At 53.8% G+C, this 19919-nt stretch overlaps 1 protein-coding gene, 1 long non-coding RNA gene and 1 pseudogene across 3 annotated transcripts in view; 1 reads left to right on the forward strand and 2 right to left on the reverse strand.

Moving 5' to 3' along the window:
- The window catches only part of LOC311523014, a 32280-nt gene extending 13804 nt beyond the window's left edge, over positions 1-18476 (forward strand). Inside the window, exon 3 of the long non-coding RNA XR_014712242.1 lies at positions 17817-18476. This is a non-coding gene — a long non-coding RNA (uncharacterized lncRNA). The remainder of the gene's footprint in view (positions 1-17816) is intronic.
- Positions 5239-6670, reverse strand: LOC311521850 (uncharacterized protein). Its single transcript, XM_084630530.1, has 2 exons — positions 6081-6670; positions 5239-5447 (listed from the first exon to the last, which is right to left on the reverse strand). Exon 1 carries the CDS (start codon positions 6566-6568, stop codon positions 6164-6166), a length of 405 nt encoding a protein of 134 aa, XP_084486656.1. The 5' UTR covers positions 6569-6670; the 3' UTR covers positions 5239-5447; positions 6081-6163.
- LOC311521772 (tripartite motif-containing protein 72 pseudogene) lies at positions 13598-18709 on the reverse strand (annotated as a pseudogene). Its single transcript, XR_014714684.1, has 3 exons — positions 18529-18709; positions 16058-16121; positions 13598-14175 (listed from the first exon to the last, which is right to left on the reverse strand). The product of XR_014714684.1 is annotated as a tripartite motif-containing protein 72 pseudogene (transcript).
- Between the last annotated feature and the right edge of the window lie 1210 nt (positions 18710-19919).

Genomic DNA, 19919 nt, shown 5'->3' on the forward strand with positions numbered 1-19919 from the left:
CTCATAATACAAGAACTAGGGGTCACCAAATGAAATTAATAGACAGCAGGTTTAAAACAAACAAAAGGAAGTACTTCTTCATACAATGCACAGTCAACCTGATGAACTCCTTGCCAGAGGATGTTGTGAAGGCCAACACCATAACAGGGTTCAAAAAAGTACTAGATAAATTAATGGAGGATAGGTCCATCAATGGCTATTAGCCAGGATGGCGTCCCTAGCCTCTGTTTGCCAGAAGCTGGTTCTGGGTGACAGGGGAAGGATCACTTGATAATTGCCCTGTTCTGTTCATTCCCTCTGGGGCACCTGGCATTGGCCACTGTCGGCAGACAGGGTACTGGGCTGGATGGACCTTTGCTCTGATCCAGTATGGCTGTTCTTATGTTCTTAAATGTCCAACTTACCTTTTATTGATTTATGAATCTGAGGCACTCTAGGTTTGATCATTCTTGCTTGGAACGCTGGGTCTAGGAGGAGAGAGAAGGGAAGGAAATTGTGGGATCAGCATTACCAAAGATTTCTTTTGGCCCATTATTGTTTGCTCCTATTTTATAAGGTCAAGTTAAAAGTTTCCAAAGCTGACTGCCTAAAGTTTGGTACCTAAATCCATATTTAAGCCTCCGCTGTGACAGTTCTGACAAACCCAGGCATCTCTCTGTGACAACTGTCTCCACTTCATAAAAGTTATCAGCACCTCTGGGCCAGAGATTGTGTGCTGGCTGGTTGGGGTGGGTTACTGAACTCTGTCCAGGAGCTAAAACCTGCAGATCCCTGGACTGGTAAACACTTCCAAAGAAGGACCCCCAGTGCTCTGAGTGTAGCCAGAGGGGGCACTTGTGGTGTGACTGGGCCTTCATGGATTGCAGCAATGGACAAGCCTGGACAGCCAATGTGAGAGCTCACAAACAGGGTGTCATAAATATAAAGGGAAGGGTAATAACCTTTATGTATGCAGTAACATATATCCCTCCTGGCCAGAGGCACAGAATCATTTACCTGTAAGGGGTTAAGAAACTCAAATAATCTAGTTGGCACCTGACCAGAAGGACCAATGGGGAAAGAAGATACTTTCAAATCCTGGGGTGGGGCGGGGGGAGGTTTGGTTTGTGCTCTTTGTTTGTGTGTTCTCTCGGAGCCAGAGAGGGACCAGGGCAGGAAAACCCATCTCTTAAAACTCTGCCTAAAATAAGCACCTAGGATTACAAAAATTGTAAGTAAGCCAGGGAAGGCGTCAGATTATCTTTTGTTTTAGCTTGTGAATTTTCCCTATGCTAAGAGGGAGGTTTATTCCTGTTTTCTGTAACTTTGAAGTTATTCCTAGAGAGGAATCCTCTGTGTTTTAAATCTTTTTATCACCTTGTAAATTTACCTTCCATCCTGATTTTACAGAGGTGATTCTTTTACTTTTTTTTAAATACAATTCTTCTTTTAGAGCCTGATTGATTTTCAGGGTCTTAAAAACCCAGGGGGGTTGATCTGTGCTCACTAGTACCAATTGGTGAGGATATTATTCTCAAGCCTCCCCTGGAAAGGGGGTGTAGGAGTTTGGGGGGATATTTTGGGGGGGTAGGGCTCCCAGTGGCCCTCCCTGAATGTTTGTTTAAATCACTTGATGGTGGCAGCAATACCGTCCAAGGACAAGGAAAGAAATTTGTGCCTTGGGGGAAGTTTTTAATTGAAGCTGGTAGAAGTGAGCTTAGGGGGTCTTTCATGTGGGTCCCAGATCTGTACCCCAGAGTTCAGAGTAGGGAGGGAACCTTGACACAGGGCCTGGCCAAAATGACAGTACCGGTGAGGGTCACTGGGGCCAAAGTGACAGGCCTAAGGACTCAGGATGCAATCAGACATCAGTGTGGAAGAACTTAGTGCAGGCCCGTGATCCACCTGGCGCCACGATCTGCTGGCAAAGCATCCATAGGACGTCTGGCCCTCTCCCATGGAAGAAGTGCAGCTGATGGCAGGGAACAACATGGAATCTTGCTGTATGGGGTTGTCACCCACTTTGGTTTACCCTGTAATCTCAGGTCAGGATCTGAAGCATTTCGGGGAGATCCTGGGACCGTGGGATGGAGACCAGCTGGAGGGATCCAGTCCTGGTCTAGGGACAATGGAAACAACCAAACCAGGGGAACTCGTTGGAGCTGGAGAGATAGAAGACACAGAAGATGGAACCTCCCTGCAGCCAGGAAGCTCGACCCAGCACCCCACCAACCGCCAGTCACCCGAGGTAATAAGTATCAAGTGGCCAATGCAAAAGTGGATTTCCAAGAGAACATGAAGACCAGACCCTGAGTTGGGAATTTGAACACAGAGCTATGGCTAATGGCGAAGAGATCGACCCTTTGAATGCAGAAACGAACAACCTCACCAGGTGACAGTGTACCCCCAAACCAGGGAAATAGGGTTCAGCTTCAGGTCCCCAAGAGATCTGCAAATGAGTCTTACACCCAGTTCAATTGGTGCCATGAGGTGGGTACTTGGGGAGGGAGAAAACACTGGAAAGGATGAGCCTCAGATTTCACTGGCCTGGGATACCGACTGTCACCTGGGGGGGTCCAAGAGAACCCCAAAGTCTCCCCTGGTCCCCCTGCTGGTGCTGGGGGTACCCTTTGAATGAACAGGCCTGGACTTAATAGGGCCACTCGAGAAAAACCCGCTGGGTTCTTGGCACGTATTGGTGACAGAGGATTACAGGACACGGTACACCTGAGGCTATTCTCCCCCCGCCCCCCCAGCCACTGCATGACAAACACACCCACCATTGCGACCAAACTCATGAAGGTCTTCACTGGGGTCAGGATACCTAGAGAAATTCTGGTGGACTGGGGGTCCAATTTCACATCAAGACTGATGCAGGAATTGCATGAGCTGCTAAAGGTCAAATCCCTCAAGACATCAGTCTACCACCAGCAGACTGACGGGTTAGTGGAGTGGTTCAAAGGGACCATGAAGATGGTGCTGAAAAAGTTTGCAGCCTCTAACCTCTGCCACTGGGACCGAATGCTACCCCTGTATGGGAGGTCCCTCAAGCCTCCACAGGGTTTTTGCCATTTGAGCTGCTGTATGGGAGACCACACCAGGGGATTCTGGGCCTCCTTTGGGAATCCTTGGAAGAATGTTGGGAACCCAGAGCGACAGGCTCCTTGCAGCATGTGCTCCAGCTACGGGAGAGGCTAAGAGTGCTAGGGGGTTGCAAAGGAGAACCTCACTACAGCTCAGCATTGCCAGGAACACACCTACAATCAAGAACCCCGATGACACAAGCCTGGGACAGTATATTATTGTTACTACCAAGCTCCGAGTCAGCTGGCCAGATGGCAAGGACCATGTGAGGCAATAAGAAGGGTAGGGCTGGTTGACTTTGAGATTTGTCTGTCTGGGAAGCGTAAAGAGATGCGGATATATCCCGTCACCCTCCTAAGAGGCCTGGAGAGATCAAGAAGGTCCTGCTCGTATCCTTCTGTTCCCCGAGCTGGAGCTAGGCCCTCAAGCTATGACATCTCAAGATCTGCACCCAATTCAAACCCAGCTCCAACCTGAACAATGGGCACAGAAGCTACAGCTAGTTCAGACGTTTTCCTCGGTGTTCTCAGCACACCCAAGGCAGATGCATTTGATCTACAACTTCATACAGACCGAGCTGGGGCACAAAGTCCAGGAGAGCCCCCGGCTCCGGACAAGGAGGATGTGCAAAATGGTATACAAAGAGCTGCAGTCTATGCTAGCCCTAGGAGTCATCAAGGAATCCCCGCAGCGGGTGGAGGAGTACGACTGAGCTGGTGCCAAAGACAGACCGGTCGATTTGATTTTGCATAGACATTAGGAAAGTCCAAGCAATACCCAGGTTACCCAAGCCCGGGGTGCAGGAGCTGCTGGACTGGCTGTGGACTGCTGGACCTTAGACCACCGTCGACCTGTACTGGTAGACCCCATTGTTGGTGGAGTTCGGGGCTTGGCCAGCTGTTACGGGCGGGCTGTACTGGACTTTGCCACAACAGCAGCCCCTCTTACCAGCCTGGTGAAGGACACTTGCCCCAAAAGATCAAATGGATGGAAGCTGGGGACAGTAGGTTCAAAGCCTTAAAGAACCATCTAACCCACAAGCCGGGTCCTCTTCTACCCTGGTTTCTCAAAGCAGTTCACCTTACAGATGGGCATCTTGCAGATGGGCTTTGGGGCAGGGCTACCCCAGAAGGTGGATGACGAGGGACACCCAACTCTCTACAGAAAGCTGTTCCCTCGGGCAGTAAACTACTGGACCATCAAAAAGGAAGCCTTGACAGCTCTCTCCATCAGGGCTGAGCAAGGGTACCCCCAAAACTGGAGCACCCCAACATCACATCCTCATTCACCTTCAGCGTCTAACCCAGGAACAACATGTGCTGCAGATACAAAGAAAAGGAGGACTTGTGGCTCCTTAGAGACTAACCAATGTATTTGATCCGATGAAGTGAGCTGTAGCTCACGAAAGCTTATGCTCAAATACATTGGTTAGTCTCTAAGGTGCCACAAGTCCTCCTGTTCGCACCCCCCCAGCCATGCCCCCACCCCCGCCCCAAAGTCCTGGCCCAAACTCCACCCCTCCCTGCCCCTATTGGACCCCTCCCACATCCCTGGCCCCGCCTCCTCCCCCAGCGCGCTGCTGGCTCCTGCTTCTCCCACCTCCGTCCCAGGGTTTGTGCCGGGAAGCAGCTGTTTCACGCACGCAGCAAGCCTGGGAGGGAGGGGGGAACGCGGCGCGCTGCGGGAGGAGGCGGAGCGGAGGTGAGCTGGGGCGGGGAGCTGCCGGTGGGTGTTCTGCACCCACCAATTTTTCCCTGTGGATGATCCAGCTCCGGAGCACCCACGGAGTCAGCACGATGTCTGGAGTCACCCCACTGTAGTTAGGGAGTGACTCCGGATTGACCCCAGGGAGCTGAGATCAGTACCTGGTCAATCTGCTCTAGTATTTGGCACTCTTTAATACACATGGCCCACAGTTATTTGACAATATCCCGCCATTTATTTCATACTCACCGTTGTCTCTGGGGTGGCTGTTTTCATCTGAAGAGAGAGAAAATTGAAAACAAAAGTGTTATGAGCAATTACCCAGATGGTTCCTCTAACAGCTGATCCCTCCCCATAACCCCAAGCCTGACCCCACTCCTCAAATTCATCTTCCTAGCTTTCTGGTCCCTTCCCCACCCTCCCATACCCCCCAATCCCACCTCAATGTCCAATCCACCCTCTCACCCCCTACGATCTGATGCCCACCCCCAAATTCACCCTCCCGGTACCCCAACTCCTCTGCTGACTCCACATTCCTGGCCCTCCAGACCCTGGCTCCCACATATCCACCCTTCTGCTCCCGCCCCCCCCAAATTACCTGCAGTCAGAGCATTTTGCACATATCTGTGGAAGTCCTGCAGGATGCGGACAGGATCCAAGTGGTGATTGTCGATGCTTTCCTGGGAAAGGAGGGGAAAATCCATCAGATCTTTTCTCCACCTACCTCACAAGCCATCAGGGATCGAATGTAGGACAAAGCCCCAAATCACAGGGCACAACAAATTAATCCTGCCGGAAGGTTAAAATGCAGCGAGATTCCTGCTTTGGATGGTAACTAAGAGACCTGCCTGCAGTATCATCAACCCCAAGGTTTACAATTCTGGCCTGGGGCCTCCAAAATACGTTAGCACGTTATTGTTTCTATTTGTCTTCTAATTGAAATAGTTCATCTGGAATGCCATTGAGGCTGCGGGTCGGGAATGAGGGGCACCGGCAGGGCTGGGGGGGGGGGGTCAGGGCTGGGCTAGCGGGGGGCTGCAGGTCGGAAGTGAGGGGCACCGGCAGGGCTGTGGGGGCAGGGCTGGGCTAGCAGGGGGCTGCAGGTCGGGAGTGAGGGGCACCGGCAGGGCTGTGGGGGGGGCAGGGCTGGGCTAGCAGGTCGGGAGTGAGGGGCACCGGCAGGGCTGGGCTGGCAGGGGCTGCGGGTCGGGAGTGAGGGGCACCGGCAGGGCTGCAGGAGGCAGGGCCGCGCTAGCGGGGAGCCGGCGGGGGGTGAGCCCAGGGCCGGGCTAGCAGGGGTGGGTTCACCTCACCTGGAACCGGTCCCTCACTCCTGCCCCGGGGTTCCCTGTATGCGGGGCCGGCTCATCGCAGTAGGCGGTCGCCCCGTCCGCTCTCAGGGTGTCCAGATCCACCACCAACCTGCTCCCGCAGCGGAACAGCAACACCCTTTGGGCCCCGCAGACGTAGGTGGGGAGCCGCCGGCCAAGGGCGCTGGGGCCCGGAGCATGCTGTGGCCCCGCAGCCGGAGCTCGGGGGGGAAGCGCAGCGGGATGAGGAAGTTGAAGTTGCTGGCGCTCTCCCCGGCGCGGATCTGGAGGTGCAGCCCCTGCTGGTGGCTCCTCGTGGGCTGGGCTCCCTTGGGGTACAGCCTGGTGCTGCTCTGATACAGCCACTCCACGAGCTTGGCCACCGTCTTTTCCACCACCTCGTAGCTCCTCCATGCGCAAAAGTCTTCATCGTCCCCTCGCACGAACACGCTGGCGTTGTAAAACCGCTGCAGGAAACCTTCCCCGGCCATCCCGCCGCCCTCGCCTCTCCCTGCAGCCCCACGGCTCGGAGCAGGGCCCAGCAACTGTGCGGCTACAGCCACCGCCGCTTTCAGTTTCCGGCAGCGGCTCCTCCCCCCAGTTAACGGGAGGAGCTTGGCGCTCGCAGGCCGCCTTGGAAGCTGTGGAGACAGGACAGGCCACCCTGCCGTTGGAGGCGCTAAAGCAGCCCGGGGTGTTGTTCTGGGATCAGGCCCGGGATCCAGAAGGGAAGCCCGGCTGGGCTCTTAGAAGATGAAGTTTCCCGACTGGGAGTTACACACAGAAGGATCATCACAAGCTGCTGCGTTGAATCTGGTTTAATCTAAGTGGGGTGGGTTTTCAACCCCAGGAGTCAATTGGTGAAGAGATCTGCAGGGCCCAAGGCACAGAGTTTAGAAAAGCAGCCGGGATCCCCAGGCAGCTGTCCCAACCAACCCAGACGAAGCGCAGAGGGGCAGGAGGACTGTTCAAGTGACCCAGAGGCAGCCGTGTTGAACGAGGTGTGTGCTCAGCGTGGGGCGTGACACCAACACTTGTGGTTTTTATCACAAGCGTCAACATAAAACCTCCCAACTCCTGGAGTCCCGGGATTAGGGGAGAATTTCAGTTGTTTTTTAAACTCATTTGGTAGCCCAGGTGGCTGGGAAGAAAACCATGAAAACGTGACCCCAGAAGTTTGAAAACCCAGAAGACAGAACCAGACCACAACCAGCATTGTAACACTGTGCCTCGCGGGGATCCGGGCGAGGGTTAGTGTCCAGATTGGGATCCCCTGAGCAAGCTCGCCCCCAGAAATACACCTAACATCAGGGTGTTATGAGCCCTGGGGCTCACACATGGCTCTGATCCTGCCCAGCCTGGTCTCCCCTGCCCAGGATTGATCTCAGCCGGCGTCCGGCCCCCACTGCCCCTTTGGGAAGCGACGCTATCCAGGGTACCGATGGTGACGCCAGCTTAGCTCAAGGCAAACTGACAGGCTAGAGAACGGGAAGTGGGCACAGGCCTGGGTGCAGGCCGGAGGGTTTGCAGACAGTGAGTGGCTCAGGGCACTGAGCTGTGCCAAGGCTGGGTGGGGAGCTGAGAGCAGGCACGCTCGGTGCACGGCACAGGCCCACAAGCTCTGGCAACACAGGGACAGGGGGCAGGAACACCCCTGAGATGAAAGGGGCAGGTCACATGTCTCAGAGCCAGAGTGTCAGGCTGTGTCATCTCCATGGGGCTGGGTGTTCTCACCACCACACCTCTCTCAGCTTCCGGTGCTGCAGGTGGGCCTGGAGAGCCCCTTCCCCCTGCAGCAGGCCCACATCTGGGGGAGGGGCTCTGCCCCGCCACCCCCTGCCTCCAGCTAGTCCATGTGCTCCACCCCGCCCCACCCCACAGACACTCCAGCCTTCCCGGGGCACAGCCCACCAGAGCCGACTTTCCTTTCTGTCTCCCTCCTTGTGCCCTGGAACTCACCTGCTGGCTTCCACGGCCTGGTTCGGCGTTTGAACCCCTCGGTGCTGCCCCACAAACAGCGCTTCTCAGAGCGCCAGAGCTGCCGGACTGGGTCAGATCTGGGAACATCTGGCCCAGGATCCTGTCTCTGACAGTGGCCTGTGGAGAGCTCGCCGTGTAGCGAGAGATTTTTGCTTTGAATGCTCTGAGATACTTTGCAGCACCTTAATAGAAGCTTACAGAAAAACCTCGGCAAAATTCATTTCTCCCAGTTGATATAATTGAGGTGTGACAGTATCAGGATGCTTTGGTTTGCATAAAACAGGAATCAGTTTCAGATTAAGGCTCTAATTAAGTAGGAATTAATGATAGTTTAAATTTAAAAAATCCAACAATGCGGATCAAAATGGTGCAGACAGGGATAACTTAGGTGATGGAAAGTTCTAGCAAACCTGGTGGTGTCGGGGGAGGAGCTTAGAAAGGTCTAGAATCCAAGATGGCGCCAGGAGAGGAGCTTACCTAACAATAGGAATGATGTCATGGGAAGGAGCTGGAAAAGCTGATTGGCTGAGAGGAGCTGACCTTGAGAGAGCAACCAGTATATAAGGCCGACAGCCAGCAGGCTGAGTGTGTAGTGGGCTTGACAGCAGGCTGGAAGTAGTGGGCTTGGGCTTTTGAGAATCACAGGCCTGGAAGGGACCTTGAGAGGTCACCTAGTCCAGTTCCCTGCACTCATGGCAGGACTAAGTATTATCTAGACCAGGGGTCGGCAACCTTTCAGAAGTGGGGCGCCGAGTTTTCACTGATTCACTCTAATGTAAGGTTTTGCGTGCCAGTGGTACATTTTAACGTTTCTTAGAAGGTCTCTCTCTGTAAGTCTATATATTATAGAGCTAAACTATTGTCATATGTAAAGTAAACAAGGTTTTCAAAATGTTTAAGAAGCTTCATTTAAAATTAAATTAAAATGCTGATCTTATGCCGCCGGCCCGCTGCCAGCCTGGGGTTCAGTTCACCTAGGCCGGTGGCAGGCTGAGCGGGGCCGGCAGCCGGGACCCCGGGCCAGCGGCGGGCTGAGTCCGCTGCCAGTCTGGGGGTCCGTCGGCTGGCTCTTGCCAGCCAGGGTCCTGGCTGCCAGCCCTGCTCAGCCCGCTGCCAATCTGGAGTCCTGGCCCTGCCCACATAGAGCGGGTACCTACCTTCTCCCCGGTTCGAGCCCATTCTCTTCCTCTCTCTCTGCACTGAGCACAGGGCTGGGGGTGAAGGAGCAGGCTGGGGGTTGGGGTGCAGGGTCTGGCCAGGGAAGGAGGTTTGGGTGTGGAGTGCGTACCGCGGGCAGCTCCCATTTGGTGCGAGGGGTGCAGGTGGGAATGTGGGGTGTGTGTGCAGGAGCTCCCGTTTGGTGCTCAGGGTGGGAGTGGGGATGTGGGTGGTACAAGAGTCAGGGAATGGGGTGTGGGGGGCTGGGGGTGTGTGTGGGGGGTGCAGGGGTGGGGGCTGGGGGTTGCGTGAGGGGGGGTGAGGGTGAGGGTGGGGGTGCTCCCAGCCCCCTGCCCTGAGCGGCTCAAGGCAGGGGGCTGGAGGGGATATGCCGATTCCACCCCCTTCCCCAAGGTCCCCAGAGCAGAGAGCATGCTGCCGCCTCACTTTTCCTTCCCCCCCCCTCCGTAGCAAGGGCCATCGCTGATGGGCCGCAGGGAGGGAGCGGAGGAGGGGCAGGAACCCAGCACACTGGGGGAAGAGGCGGGGGAGGGGGAAGCTTGCCTGCCCTGCAAGGAGAGAGCAGGGGGCGGAGAAGAGCGGGCCGGGCCAGGTAGGATTTGTAGTGGGTCTGGCAGGCAGCAGCGTGCCATTAACAATTGGCTCACGTGCCGTGTTTGGCCTGCGTGCCATAGATTGCCAACTCCTGCTCTAGACCGTCCCTGACAGGGGTTTGTCCAACCTGCTCTTAAAAATCCCCAGCGGTGGAGATTCCACAACCTCCCTTGCTGCAATGTAAGCCCATGGCTTCTTGTCCTATCCTGAGAGGTTAACGAGAACAATTCTTCTCCCACCTCCTTGGAACAACCTTTTACCTACTGGAAACCTGTTCTCACGTCCCCTCTCCGTCTTCTCTTCTCCAGACTAAACAAACCCTGTGTTTTCAATCTTCCCTCCCAGCTCATGGTTTCTAGACCTTGAATCATTTCTGCTGCTCTGCTCCGGACTTTCTCCAATTTGTCCACATCCTTCCTGAAACGTGGTGCCCAGAACCGGACCAGATACTCCAGCTGATCCCGTATCAGAGCGGAGTAAAGAGGAAGAATTACTTCTGGCGTCCTGCTCATAACACATCCCAGAAGGATGTTGCCTTTTTTTGCAACAGCGTTACCCTGTTGACTCATATTTAGCTTGTGATCCACTCTGACCCGCAGATCCCTGTCCGCAGCTCTCCTTCCTAGGCCGTCCTTGCCCATTTTGTATGCGTGCAACAGATTGTTCCTTCTTAAGTGGGGGACTTTGCATTTGTCCTTATTGAATTTCACCCTATTTACCTCCGACCATTTCTCCCGTTTTTCCAGATCGTTTTTGAATTTTCATCCTGTCCTCCAAAGCACTTGCAACCCCTCCCCGCTTGGTGTCATCCACAAACTTTATCAGTGCGCTCTCTGTGCCAGTAACAGACTATAAATATCTGGAAAATTTCCCTGCTTTCGAGGAAATCCCGTGTTTAGCCTGCCAGTTCTGGCCAAACGCCAGCTGCAAATCACTTTGGAAAAGATCCCAGAGGGGCTTTTGTTAGTGCCTCCCGCTACCCCACCCCACTGCTACCCACCCAGGGACCCTGGGAGCTGGGCCCAATCCCTCACTCAGCCCCCCTCACCCTGATGTCTCTCCGTAGCCCCCTGCCGGGTCCCTACTGATCACCAGAGCGTGGGCCAGATCTGGGCTCCCTGCTGCTATTACCCCCTCCCTCTCCCCCTCCGCTTCCTCACAAATCTAATTAATAACCACTCGTAAATGACACCAGTGTCTGTGAGAATGAACTCACCCAGCTCTGGTGGGGAACAGAAGAGGGAGGCGGAGGGAGTGTGTGGGGACAAGTAAAACTCCCCCCTTTCTTCCAAATCGCAGACACAGCCCTCCCCGCATCGGGTCCCTTCCCTGCCCCCATCTACACCCCACCTGTGTTGTGATACCCCGACCCTCCCCTACCCTGGGCAAAGGTCTCCATGAAAACCTCCTCAGTTGCCCCTAAGAAACCCCCCCAACAGCCCCCTGATATCCTCCTCAGAGCCCACCAATATCTCCCCAAACTCTCCCTCAGAGACCCTCAACATCCCTCCTCAGAGCCCACCAATATCTCCCCAACCTCCCCCTCAGAGACCCCCAATATCTTCCCAACCTCTCCCCTCAGAGGCCCCCAATATCTTCCCAGCCTCCCCCCTCAGAGATCCCCAATATCTGACCTCAGAAACCCTCTGATGTCCCCCCTCAGAAATCCCCAATATCTCTCCAACCTCCCACCTCAGGGAACTGCGACACCCCCCTCAGAGGCCCCCAATATCTTCCCAATCTCCCCCCTCAGAGATCCGAATACCCCCCTCAGACCTCCAATATCTCTCCAACATCCCCCCTCAGAGCACCCCTAATCTCCCCCCTCAGAGACCCCCAACCTCCCTCCTCAGCAACCCCAATATCCCCCCTCAGAGACCCCCAATATCTCCCCAACCTCCCCCCTCAGAGATCCCCAATATCCGACCCCAGAAACCCCCTGACATCCCCCATCAGAGACCCCCAATATCTCCTCAACGTCCTCTTCAGACCCCCCAATATCTTCCCTGGAGGTAGACAGAGGAGCAGGGAGCAGCACGTGGATGTGGGGGGAAGCGTGGAGCTTAGCGACTGCAGCAAAGAACTCCATGGGCCACATGTTTGAGAGCCCTGGACTAGACCACCAGAGTTGTCCCTTCGGGCCTTGAAATCTATGAGCGGAGCTAACGCCGCTGGGAGGCACCGGCACCAGGGATAGGCTCCACTCCTGGCTGTTGGTTTTCTGGAAGAGGAGCCCCCGTGGGACAAGGGGATCAAGCCCAGAGAGGGGCGGATGATGCTTCAGTAGCGCTGGATTTTGGTTCCAGTTTTGCATGCTGTGGACAGGCCCAGGGAGAAGCCTGGGGCCTGCTCCCCCACCCCACTGCGGAGGCCTGGGGCCCGTTCCTCACCCCCCCCCATGCCCATGGGGGCGGGGGCTGCGTAGGACCCCAGAATAGCTAGGAATGGCCCTGCAGGCTACAAAGGCTAGTTCGTGTCCTCTCCACATGGAGGGAGGGATGGACTGGGGAAGATGGTGCAGCTCTGGGGCGCAAGGCTGTGGAGCTGGGGGAATTGGCTGGTGCCTTTCTCTGTGTGATTCGTGAGTGGCTCAGGAGCCTTCATGCAACTCCGCTGGGTGTGGGGCTCCAATGCTGATGGCTGAGTGATCACAGTGCCCAGAGGGGTTTGCTCCTTGTCACTAGCAAAGCACTGTGAGAGACAGCCCAGGGTGGAGAGTTAAGAGGGCAAAGTGGTACCCCAGTTCCAAGTTGTGCCCGGGGGACCCCATCACAGTATACATCTGCAGCAGCACAAGGGTTAACCCGAGGACAGGTCTCAGCAGGCTCCAGATTCCCAGGGATCTGGACGGAGAAACTGAGTCACAACTCAGGATTCTGGGGAATTATGGCAAATATTTTTCTTTATTGAGCAAAGTAAAATAAAATCCTCAGAGAAGCACAAGCCCTGGGCTGGAGCAGCGAGAGGCAACAGCAGATTGCAGACAGCGGTAGAAAGGGATACAGCAGCCAGCGCATTCTGGATCAGTGTAAATCAAATCCAGTGTCAACACCGAATCTCACTGTCCTCGCTCTTACGCTGGCTTTACATTGCAGGGAGGCCAACAGTTACTCCTCAATTGCGCTGAGCAGACTCACCCGTGAGGTCCCTGATGGGGTAACTCGTGACATCTATCGGCCTGTCTGAGAGCAGAATTCACCCCTCCCCACGAGCTTGTCCCTTCATTTATGCTCTGGATGGCATTTTAGGTGCACTTTGCTCAGGTGAGAATGACAACACCAGGTGCAATCTGGATCCATTCCTGGATTCTCTCCCCAATGCTGGAGGGGAGTGGGATCTAGTGGTTAGAGCGGGGGTGGGAGGCTGGGAGCCAAGCCTCCTGGGGTCCTTCCCTGGCTCTGGAAGGGGTAACCTAGATACTGTGATAGTAAGAAACATTTTTTACCCTTCTCAGGACAAACGCATTGGAGGAAGGGCCTTGGTGGGGGTGGAGTGTTGCTGAAGGGAAACCCCCTCCAATAGCTCTGGGAAGGAGGGTGAATATACTGTAGTGAGTGAGTATCTCATGGTCTGAGCTCGCTGCTTTTTCAGCCCCATCCCAACCCCCCCGGCCTGTCTCAGCTGACCGTGCCGGCTTTGCCTTGTCGCTGGGTGAGGTTAGTGTGGCTCTCAGAACAGTGCTGTGAAGCTGGCTAGCCCGCGGTATATGCTGGTAGCCCCAAGGCTGGGATGGCTTTGGTCCCCACCCCCACTAGTAAATCAGCCGCTCACAGGATTTTAAGGGGCTGGGCGTTGCCCCCATTGTCATGCCAGCAGGGGTCGAAGATGGGGTAGACGGGGGCGTTCTTGAAGGCAGCATTGTAGAAGGAGTACAGGGGGACCAAATTATCGGGGTCATCGGGGTTGTAGAAGGTCACTTCCCCGCTCGTGCAATCAAGATAGACCCCGATGGTCTCAGGGTGGGGGCTACAGTCAAAGGGCATCTGGTTGGTGTCAAATGCCCAGTATGGCTTCCCGGCCTTCTCCTTGTTGTAGCCAATCAGCCAGTAGCCCTCGGCAAAGACCTCACCAGACCCTGAGGTCTTCTGGATCAATCTGCCCCGTCTCTCCGCTTCCTCCGAGACGATGCCCAGGTTCCAGCGCGGTTTCTGGCCCACGAACACCTCCCAGTAGTGCTGCCCCACGCTGAAGCTCTGCCGGGCCACCACGCAGTTGGCCGTGTCGAATTGGCTGGGACTGGAGCTGACGTTCCTGAAACTCCCGCATTTCACCTCCTTCCCGTCCGCTGAGATCTCCAGCTCGGGATGGGCCGTGTCTGGGTCCAGGGTTAGATCCTCCTTCTCCACTGGGAAAGGCAGAAGGGGTCAGAGGAAAGGTTTTATTCTGCAGGTTTATGGCTGTTTCCATCGCAGCCATCGCCTGCTATTGATTTTTGTGGGCCGGGTCGCAGTTTGGAGGGGAGATCTCCCTGGAAAGCACTGGGAGGGACTCTGCCATTGGACTCAGCAGGGCAGTAGGGGTGTGGTGCTGCAGGGAGCCCGGCAGGGGGCTCAGTGAGGGCTGCTCTCCCCTTTCAGTCGGTGCTGGCCCCAACACCCCAGTCACACCGCGCTAGAGGGTGCTGTGCGGCTGGCAGTGGGGTGTATATACAGCTGCCCCATCCCAGAGGTGGCTGCATCTCAGTGCCAGCTGACGGATCCCTGTTATAGAATCACAGAATCCTAGAAATGTAGGGAGGGAAGGGACCTCGGGAGGTCACCTAAACCAGCCCTCTGCACAGGGACAGGGACAGGGAACCCTAGACCAGCCCTGACAGGGGTTTGTGAAGCCTGTTCCTAAAAACCTCTAGTGACAGGCAATGTTCCCTCTAATTTTCTACGTCCATGTGCAGAATGAATTGTATGTGCACCAATATGGAGGTGATGGACGGTGGGGGTGGGGCAGAGGGGTTTGGAGTGTGGGAGGGGGCTCTGGACCGGGGCAGAGGGTTGGGGTGGGGGGGTGAGGGCTCTGGCTGGGGATGTGGGGTCTGGGGTGAAGCCGGGGATGAGGGGTTCAGGGTGCGGGAGGGGGCTCAGGGCTGGGGCAGAGGGTTGTGGTGCTGGGCTCTGGGGGGGGGCGGACATGAGGGGTTTGGGGTGCCGGCTGCCCCAAGGCTGCCCCAAGGAGAGAGGACTCCCCCCAGGGCTCTCTCACTGCAGCAGCCCAGGGACGGGGGAGAGGTACCTCTCCCCCCGTGTGCGGCCCTTGATAGCCTGCTGCACGGCCATGCAGCTTAGAGGGAACTTACGTCACGGGCATCCCACGACCTCCTTTGGAAGCCAGTTCCAGAGCTTAACCGCTCTTAGAGTGAGAAACTTTCCCCTAATAGCTAACCTAAATTGCCCTCGGTGCCAATTAAGCCCATTACGTCTTGTCCTGCCTTCTGTGGCCATGGAGAACAATGGATCCCCGTCCTCTGTATAACAGCCCGTAACATATCTGAAGACTGTTATCCGGTCCCCGCTCCGACTTCTCTCCAGACGAAACATGCCCAGTTATTCTAACCTTGCCTCACAGGTCAGCGTTTCTGAATCTCTCATCAGTTTTGCTGCTCTCCTCTGAACTCTCTCCAGTTTGCCCACATCTCTGCTAAAGCGCGGCACCCAGGACTGGACACAGTTCTCCAGCCGGGGCCTCCCCAGCGCCGAGTAGAGTGGGACAGTTATCTCCTGTGTCTTACGCGCGCCCCTCCTGCTAACACAAAGTTATAACCAGTCTGGGACGTGTTTTGGGGACCTGTGGGACGAGAGACCCTAAGGATTGTTCTACCCAGCGCTCCGGCCAGCGGGGGGGTCATTTCAGCAGGACCGCTTCCCCTGCCCAGTGACAGCCAGGACTGCACTGAAGGGCAGGGGGGAAACTGAGTCGCTGCCCACACTCACCCCGCTTATCCTGGGAGCGCAAACTAGCCCACGGGAGACCCCTGATGATCCTATAGGCCTAACCCCCCAGATTTCCCCCTGCACCACTCCAAGGGTGGGGGGAGCTGTGACCTGTTGGGGGGGCTGAGGCCTGGCTTCTGTCCCCTTTAGCTCCCCCCTCCTCACGTTCCCCAGCTCCCCCTCCTCCTCTTCTCTATCTCCCCCCACTTTCCCCTCCAGTTCCTCCATTCTTGCCCCTGCTCCCCCCTTGGCTGGTTCTGTGCAGGATCAGATGCTGGTCTCTGGCTAGTCGTCCTCACTCACCTGGTACCATGACGTCCTTGTGGCCAGTCTCGGTAGCTTTTTTCCTTGGCCACATTTTAATGCTCTGGTGGGAGAGCAGAAGGGCAGTTGAAAGTCTCTCCAGGCACCATTGCTTTATACAAAGACCCTGACCAACACTGGGGCCCTCCATAAGGCAGGGCACTTCACAGACCCCCCCCCTGCCCCGAGCAAATCGGGGACCCTGGCACTCCACAGACCCTCCTTGACTGAGATAGGGGCCCCATCACACTAGGTGTTGCACAGACCTCCTGAGCAAGACTGCAGCCCGTTGCACTGGGTGCTACACTGACCTGGGCTGCCAGGTGCTGCCCAGATACTCAGTGAGAAGCTGTCACTGTCCCGAAGAGCTCACAGCAAGTAGAAATGGCAGACAAAGAGTGGGAGGGGAAACAAAGGACCAGGGAGGGGAAATGACTTGGCCAAGGCAACAGAAATAGTCAGTAGCAGAGTTGGGAACAGACCCCATGTGGCCTGAGCCCTGGTCTGTTACCCTATACTCTGTCCTACAGTAGTTTTAAGGTTTCAGAGTAACAGCCGTGTTAGTCTGTATTCGCAAAAAGAAAAGGAGGACTTGTGGCACCTTAGAGACTAACCAATTTATTAGAGCATAAGCTTTCGTGAGCTACAGCTCACTTCCTCAGATGCATATCGTGGAAACTGCAGCAGGCTTTATATATACACAGAGAATATGAAACAATACCTATTCCCACCCCACTGTCCTGCTGGTAATAGCTTATCTAAAGTGATTTCCAGCACAAATCCAGGTTTTCTCACCCTCCACCCCCCCACACAAATTCACTCTCCTGCTGGTGATAGCCCATCCAAAGTGACAACTCTTTACACAATGTGCATGACAATCAAGCTGGGCTATTTCCTGCATAAATCCAGGTTCTCACATCCCCCCCACCCCCATACACACACAAACTCACTCTCCTGCTGGTAATAGCTCATCCAAACTGACCACTCTTCAAGTTAAAATCCAAGTTAAACCAGAACATCTGGGGGGGGGGGGGTAGGAAAAAACAAGGGGAAATAGGCTACCTTGCATAATGACTTAGCCACTCCAAGTCTCTATTTAAGCCTAAATTAATAGTATCCAATTTGCAAATGAATTCCAATTCAGCAGTTTCTCGCTGGAGTCTGGATTTGAAGTTTTTTTGTTTTAAGATAGCGACCTTCATGTCTGTGATTGCGTGACCAGAGAGATTGAAGTGTTCTCCGACTGGTTTATGAATGTTATAATTCTTGACATCTGATTTGTGTCCATTTATTCTTTTACGTAGAGACTGTCCAGTTTGACCAATGTACATGGCAGAGGGGCATTGCTGGCACATGATGGCATATATCACATTGGTGGATGTGCAGGTGAACGAGCCTCTGATAGTGTGGCTGATGTTTTAAGGTGTTTCAGCTACAACGACCACCGACCCAAACATGACAAAATGAGGGAACGCCCATCCCCATTGGGAAAGGTGTGAGAGGTCACAGCAAAGCATGCTCTGACAGCCTCGGTAAAATCAGGGCTGGACGGAGGTGACCGAGCTCATATTGCTGCTGTGCTCCTCTCTAGGCACAAAAATTGTGATGTGTTAACTATGGATGCCCTAGACTGGTCTAAAGGGGCTCAGACCTGTACAGCCTGTTCCCAGCAAGGAAGGGAAATTGATCTTGGGCGTATTGAATTTGTGGCTAAAGGAAAATAGGATCAAGTGGTTCTGTCTCATTTCCTTGTCAACAGGGAATTGAAGAATATCAGAACGCAGTTCAGCGAGCGAAGGAACAGCTGAAACGGTCCTGGAGCTCGCCAAAGCAGGAGATGACTCTGAGACGTCTGGTTCTTTACACAGCAGATGGTAGAGATGCAGATCTTTCACCATCTTCATGTACTAACTCAGGTTCCAACTGTGATCAAGTTGCACCGGGGCTTGATCTAAACTTCAGTATCTGGACCTTAAAATGAGCCAGAGCTATGGGCAAGGGCATGTGGGCAAAGGGAGAAGGGGGGACTGTGATGATTTGCGGAACCTATGTACAGTTCATGAGTTTGGATTGACGTTCGGAGCTCCCTGTGTGCATGTATCCAGCTACCATCTCCATTTTGATTGTAAGCCTGGTCTGTGCCTTCCCTACTGTCCTTCTACCTCCATCTCAGAGGGAAATTCCAAGGCATGGTGACACAGGAGGGTCGTTAAACCTTGATGGTCCTCTATTCACATGAAGGCACCCAGATCAGTGGTTCTCAATCATTCCAGACTACTGGACACCTTTCAGGAGGCTGATTTGTCTTGCCGACTGCCAAGTTTCACCTCATTTGAAAACTACTTTCTGACAAAATCAGACAGAAAAATACAAAAGTGTCACAGCACCCCGTTACTGAGAAATGGCTGACTTTCTCATTTTTGCCATATAATTATAAAATAAATCGATTGGAATATAAATGTTGTACTTACGTAAGCCTGTTTTTCACTTGTTAGCCCAAGGTTCCCAAGGTGAGCATACTCTTTCTGCACTAAACACCGGAACTGAGTTAGCGTGGAGTCACTAAACTTCCTTTGCAGACCACAGCCTGAGGACAGCTCAAGAAGCTCCTTGCTGACTGGCAGAGAGGTGCTGGTCACATCTGACAAAAGGAATGGGTTTCCTACCCTGTCGAGTTGAGCGGAGCTGCGTTGAATGTTGGGTAAATATGACTTGAACTCAGATGTCAAGTGAGCCAAAAAAAGATCTACTTTTATTTCTTTAATTTTCCTCTGCTCATTTTCCCCTATGCTAACATCAGTGACATATGCATGAAGCAGTGGAAAACAGGTAAAGTCTTTGTCTCCATATTTGGACTTGCAGAATTCATTTTTCTTGATAAAAGTATTCACTTGGTCATAGAGATTCAGAATGTTAGTGTCACGTCCTTGCATGGACAAATTTAGGTCATTCAGCCTGCTAAATATATCGGTGAGCTCGGCGAGTTGAGCTAAGCACACAGTGCTGTCAAACACCAGAGGCAAGAGGGGATGAATGATCAGAAAGAAACGTGAGCTTCTGTGCATGATTCAAACAATCTGTCAAGTACGTTCCCTCTTGACGGCCAGCAAAACTCTGTGTGAAGCACCAGTTGCTGAGGTTCTGACCCGATCTCTTTGCAAAGAATGTGAAACAGGTGAGCATGGCGTGGCCTGGATTGATGAAGCAGGCAATTTTGACAGAATCATTCAAAACTTCTGGAAGCTCAGAACTCATCTTCCATGTATGATCCTTGCAGTGGGTGCACTGTAAGGATTTTCTTTCCTGATCCTAGCTACAAGTCCGTTCACTCTCCCGGTCATTGCAGCAGCCCCATCAGTGCAGACAAATTTGCATAAATTCCAACTCAAATCATGTTCAGAAGAAAGAAAACTCAATTATTTTAAAAATGGCCTCTGCGGTTGAGTTTGCCTTTATACTTTTGCAAAACAGTATGTGCTCGTTGATATCAGTGGCAATCAGTGGAGCTTCTCTACTAATATCTGGGGGCTCATCAAGCTGAAGGGCAAATTTTTTTGGCATTTTAAGTTTCTCTACAAGTTGAGAGACAATGTCCTCAGCCATTTCTTCAATTCTATGACACACGGTGTCACTTGGTAACGGTACTTTCCTGAGAGTATCGGCTGCTTTTTTATCAAGAGTGTTTTCTGCAAGAACCACAGTGACAAGCAGAATTAGATGTTCTGCAATTGCGTACGGCTTCTTGGGTTTTGCTACAAGACGGGAGACGGCATACAAAGCTTTGAGTGCTTTTGTAAAAAGAGTTGAAGCTTTCTTCATTTTAAGCTGGAAAGATTGGAACTCGGAAAGCTTTCTTGGAAAA

This window comes from Lepidochelys olivacea (genome assembly GCF_965140295.1).
Source record: "Lepidochelys olivacea isolate rLepOli2 genome assembly, chromosome: 6".
NCBI classification, from domain to species: Eukaryota; Metazoa; Chordata; order Testudines; family Cheloniidae; genus Lepidochelys; species Lepidochelys olivacea.